The sequence below is a fragment of the Solanum tuberosum genome, unplaced genomic scaffold, assembly GCF_000226075.1.
Source record: "Solanum tuberosum cultivar DM 1-3 516 R44 unplaced genomic scaffold, SolTub_3.0 scf00123, whole genome shotgun sequence".
Lineage (NCBI taxonomy): Eukaryota > Viridiplantae > Streptophyta > Magnoliopsida > Solanales > Solanaceae > Solanum > Solanum tuberosum.
The window spans coordinates 1,258,831-1,264,830 of NW_006239048.1; the positions used below are offsets into that span (position 1 = coordinate 1,258,831).

Below are 6,000 nucleotides of genomic sequence, written 5' to 3' on the forward strand. Positions count from 1 at the left end.
ACATTTGTTCAATTTTGGAATAACAACTCTTGATTACAATTAATAATACAGGAAACCATCAGAGGATATGTACAGAGCAAGAGCCTCTTCATTGGGTTTTGAAATGATGGATTATGTTGTTGCATTTCTGATCGATAAAAAATGGTTCCATGCCATGTCCCAGCCCAAAAAATGCTGGACTGATCAGGTAAAGTTGCCATGTATATGTAAATTTAATGTATCTGATACATTAAATGGAATGTATCATATACAGTTATTTTAATGTATATGATACATTTATTTTATATGTGTTAGATACATATCAATACCATATACCACTATCAGTCTCTAACATTTTATTTTCATTATTTTTCTTTTCAAACGTATAATTATGTTTATAATGTTTTGTGTAGCACATTGATGTTGTTTTTTACTACCTTCGTAAAAAATCAAAACTTCGCAGCATGAATCAATATAGATACACAACAGTCAATTGTTTGTTGAGTTCACATATCAACAATACACATGAAAGGTACTATAACAATGAAGTTGATGATAATATTAGTACCCAAGAACACATTGACCGTGCGTCGACTGTATCTGTACATGAGAGGTCAATAACCAACATCATGAAAGGGTTTTAAATACCAGCTGGATTACCATGGCATTTTGTGGACGATGTTTACATTCCGGTTAACTGTGATGGAAATTTTCATTGGGTGTTAGCTGTTGTTGAATTGAATCAGAGGTTGATACACGTGTATGACTCTTCTATAGGCACAAGGGAAAAAAAATATTCTGAGGAGATAAAAAAATTATCAAGGATGCTACCTTCTTACCTCCTTGACAATGGTTTCTTTGAAAAATTTGAGCGAACAAACTAGCCAGAACTTGATGCATATAAGAACAAACAAACTGGTACACTTTTAGAGCCACATCATCCTTTCAATGTTGAATATGCTCAAGGCATCATGCAACAAGAATGCGATAGTCTGTAAGTATTTAAATTCTTGACTATAATCATATGTGTAAGTTTTTTTTATAAATTTATATTCTGCATTTTATTGTAGGGATTGCGGGTTATATGTAGCTACATTTGCAGAGTTTTTAAGTGACCAACTTGTTATACCATCTGATACTGATGGCTATCTTTCAAGTTATCTACGCAATAGATATGCAGCATTGTTGTGGAGATACGACAGTGACAAGGTCAAGGGTGGATACATAAGTGAGAATGACGATCCACCAAAGCCTAAGGGTCAATTCACAACACCAACTGAAGAAGATTTCGTTAACATAGATTAGTACTTAACCATGTTTGCATGAACAATGTTTTATGTTGTTTTGTTTTCAAGACAAATTCACTTACGTTTTGGAGTGTTTCTCTAAAAACTTAGTCATATTACAGTCTTTTGTTATTTATTAAAAAATTGTGTTTTCAATATATTGCTTTAGATACATTATACGTTGTTGCTTTATAACATTAAGCTTCACACTCATAACTGTTTGAGTTTATGTAATTTGATAGTTTAGATACGAAATGATGTATATGATACATAAGTTTTAATGTATATGGTACATGAATTTTAATTCACATATACCAATTACATACATGTATATCACACATGAATTATATAAATGTATATGATACATCATATACATCAACAAACAAATCACAACAAACTATTAAATTGAACGGCAACACCGCTAAGGAAAAATATATCAAAATTATAATTGTACCCAATTAGTTTTAAGAGTTTTAATGTGTATGATTCATTACCAGTTTTCAGTGTATATGATACAACATATTGTAGTGTATATGATACATATATTATACATTTGAAAAAGTCAAGTTTGGGACACTTAATTATGTTTAAATCATGAATCTGGTATTGAATCAATATTTCATGCATTTACACATTAATTATTTTTCACAGTTTATACATTTAGAATTATTTATTTATTTAACAATATAAGAATAATTTTATATTTAATATAAGATTGGCACACAATTCTCAACAAATTATTTAGTTGAATAACAACATAAATTGTGTAAACAATACACTTTATTTAATCCAAAAACTAAAATGAAAAATATATACAAGTGCAATTTATTAAGCATGAACACGAATGTCCTATTTAAAAATGTTACTTCACTTCTCTTTCGGGAAGAAAGTACAAGTTCTCCTGTTGTGACCTTCTTGTCCACATTGCCCACAAGAATTCTTGTTCACTGTTATCTTCTCATCCGCATTTTTTTTTTCGTTTCCTTGGTCGTCCAACCAACCTTCTATACCTAGGTGGCAAGACAATTTCATCTAAAACATAGTCTGGAACTGTCCAATCCTCCTTATCTGGCATTGGAACCATTGCAACCTCGTAGGTTTTTGCTAAAGCATCAGGCTTGTAGTAATCAAAGCAATATGGATGCATATTTGTAACATTCTTGTGCTTTAAAACTGCAATTGCATGTGCGCAAGGTATCTCATCTTCTTGAAATCTTCCACACGTACATATTTTCCGCTCAAGGCATACAACGTATCTTCTTCCGGGTTCATAAACTGAGAAAATATATTCAGACGATGGAACAACCTGAAAACACTAAGAAGTTAGTGATACATTACATGATATGTCATTTTTATATCATTTCCAAAGCAATGCTTATCAGTGAAATGATCCGAGTTTCTGATACATAAAACAGAAAGTTATGGATATTGATAAATATCTTCATCTTTGAACTTTTAGATGCGTTTACAATCAATACCTCCTCAAATCTTCTGCCCAATGTGTCCTTTGTATATGACGCTATTTCTCTATTTTTACAGTTCCAACTACCAAATAGAAGTCTAGCTTCTTCCAAGAATTCTAATATAGTTAACCGACGTGCATCAACAAGGCAACCATTGATACACTCTGCGATGTTCGAAGTCATCATTCTACCTCTGTTTACTATTGAATGAACTCTTGACCACTTCTCATACCCAGCATCCTCAAGGTAATCCTTCACCCTATGATCAACTGCCACCATCTTAGCCATTAATTTATCAAAATCCTCCTTTCTGTATGTCTTTGCCATTGAGTAAAATATATCACTTAGTGTGTTTTTACTCCTTTAGAAGTTTGAACAGACATTCTTCCAAATATGCCATATGCATGCACAATGAGGTACATTTGGGAACACAATGCTTACACTCTTCATAATACTTTCATTTCTATCTGATACAATACACATGTTTTCACCCTCGTCAAATGCATTTTTGAATTGTTCGAAGAACCATGTCCACGAACAGTCATTTTCAGTGTCTACAACACCATATGCCAACGACAATATGCAACCTAATTACAAAGCAGCACACTAACGTTTACACTAAGATACATTAATTATACATATAAAACAAGTTCAAAATTTCATTAGTATTACAGCAGTCATACCTGCACCATCGAGTGTGCTCGCTGATACAAAAGTACCTTTGTAAGCCCCGCCAAGATGTGCACCGTTCACTACAACTACAGATCTGCAGTAGTCGAACCCTCTTATCAATGGCCTCAGGGCTATGAAAAGATACATGAATTGATTATTTTCCGTCTTTTGCATCCTTATATATGAATTTGGATACACTTTATTTAGCATCCATATGTATCTCGGCATCTGCTTATATCCATCTGATGGTTTACCCTTTAGCATTCCTAGTGCACGTTCCTTAGCACGCCATGCTTGCTAGTATGATATTTCAACCCCATATAATTCTCGAATATCTTCAATTACATCTTTCGGCGTATGAATTCGTTTATGATTTACCAACTTATGGGCAGTCACATCACTAATAAATCCAATTGTTGCTTGTACTTTTGTTAGTATCATATCCCGCATCGGACGCGTATGTTCACTATTGAAGTATCTCACTTTGAATACATCAGATTTCTTTCTGCAAGAAGACTTTAAACTCCTGCCACATTCATCACTTTAGCACACTAACACATAGTTGTCCAAATTTTTTCATCAGATTAAGTCATATAACAAAAGCATTTCAAATATATAATGTACAGTGTTTCACAACTTGTCACATAATTATCCACATTAATGTATCGTCCATAATAAAGAACACAACAATTTTTTTACAATATTTTTATGTATCAGATACTAAAGTTTATCACGACACACCTAAATCAATTGTCAATACTAATAATCATAATCCTTACCAATTTGTTCAAATCATCAAACACCAACAAACTTATCATTATGATACATATACTAATTATACTTATGTATCACACACGGTAGCAATTAGAATTGTACTAATTATATGCTTAAACTGAAGAAAAACAAATCAAATTAGAGATAAAACACTCTAATACCTTTTTTTATCCGATCTTTTCACTCTGAAATTGAAGTTGTTCTTTATTTTATATTTCGCCATTACATCGATGAGTGTTCCTTTATCCTTATACAACTTGCCCGTCTTCACATCAGTACTATTGGAATCAGTTATGTAATTTGTAGGATTTAATTCTGGAATATAATCTAAATCACAAATTCTTGATTCTACCAGAGCAAGAGCTTCCGTATATCTTTCTGTACGTTCCATGCATATGATTTCCCCGGATGAACAATCAAAGTTATGTATCTCCCCAACCATTTTCTCAATACATGCCGATTCCAGGCTCATTCCTTTTTTACTTACAAATATAGTTTCACACCCATGTCGTTCTTTGATTTTCAATGGACACGAGTTTCCAGGTACGATGTATCGAATTTCAATATCTTTTCTAACACCGTTAAAATCAACGCTTTCAGATTCATAAATGTAATTGATTGTCCAACGACAATTCCATCAACTTTGTAACCTTCGTAATTAACATCGCTTACCCAAATTCCAGAATGCCGTAACAAAATCGATATATTCATCTTCTAAAGCTGCTTTTTTCAAGTTCTTAGAATATAGATCAAGTTTATCACGATAAATGTTGATAGATGAAGGAGCTCTAATTTAAAATTTGAATTTATCAATCAGTTACGTAATGAAATTGAAGGTTTACAATCTGTTATGTGTGAATTATGGGATTTATATTTATTAAAATCAAATTTACGTTATTCTTTCCTTCTTAAACGCAATAACTATTAAATAGAATGTATCATAACTAATGTATCCCGTAAAAACACTATGTATCCCGCAAACAACATTTTTAAGGGATTTATTGTATAAAAAAAAACTAGAAAGGATAGGATTTTATTTAGTAGTTATAATATGTCATTCCTATAATTTATACAAAGATTATTTTTCTCTTTGAATTATGTGGGCCCAATCATTGGCTCACTTTACAATGTCGGCTCTTTATTCATTTTTTTCATTTAAACATTTGTATATATAGTATTTTCATTACTATTTAGTATTTTCTTTGTATTAAATTTATTTCTCTTATTCTTTTTATTGGTTATAGATTTAAGAATAATATAAATAGTACTATAAATCACAATAATTAACAACATAAATATTTAAAAGTTATATAAAAAAATTTGATTGACTCTTGACATTCTATTAGTACCACATAAAATTGGTTAGATGATAAATATATATTATTTGAAATTGATGTAAAAAGTATTATAGATCACAATAATTAATAATTTAAAAAAAATTAAAATACATAAAAAAAATCACTTGACTCCAAAAAATCTATCAATGTCACATAACTTTGGACATGAAAAGTAACATATATTATTTGAAAATTACGTTAATAAGGTATTATAAATTATAAATAATTAATAATTTAATATATTTAAAAGACAAAAAAAAGTTCATTTTTGAAATCCTATATATATGCCACATAAATCAAAACAAAGAGAATAATATATTATTATTTAAAATTACGTAAAAAAATACAAGTACTATAAATTACAATAATTAACAACTTAAAATAGGCCTTAAAATATTTTTAAAATCATATAAATTTTTTGATAAATTCTCAAGTTTCATGATATCATATAAATTGAGATAAAAAAATTAGTAATATATATTGGGCCCG

At 30.4% G+C, this 6,000-nt stretch overlaps 1 protein-coding gene across 1 annotated transcript; it reads right to left on the reverse strand.

Annotated features, from left to right (window-relative positions):
• Nucleotides 1-2,223: 2,223 nt before the first annotated feature.
• Nucleotides 2,224-3,055, reverse strand: LOC107061210 (uncharacterized). Its single transcript, XM_015310049.1, has 2 exons — nt 2,744-3,055; nt 2,224-2,571 (listed from the first exon to the last, which is right to left on the reverse strand). The coding sequence occupies exons 1-2, from the start codon at nt 3,053-3,055 to the stop codon at nt 2,224-2,226; spliced, it is 660 nt and encodes a 219-aa protein (XP_015165535.1).
• Between the last annotated feature and the right edge of the window lie 2,945 nt (nt 3,056-6,000).

Coding starts and splice junctions, on each gene's coding strand:
- LOC107061210 (XM_015310049.1), bottom strand. CDS start 3,055: ATGGCAAAGACATACAGAAAGGAGGATTTTGATAAATTAATGGCTAAG. Junction 2,572..2,743: donor TGGGCAGAAGATTTGAGGAG/GTATTGATTGTA, acceptor TAGTGTTTTCAG/GTTGTTCCATCGTCTGAATA.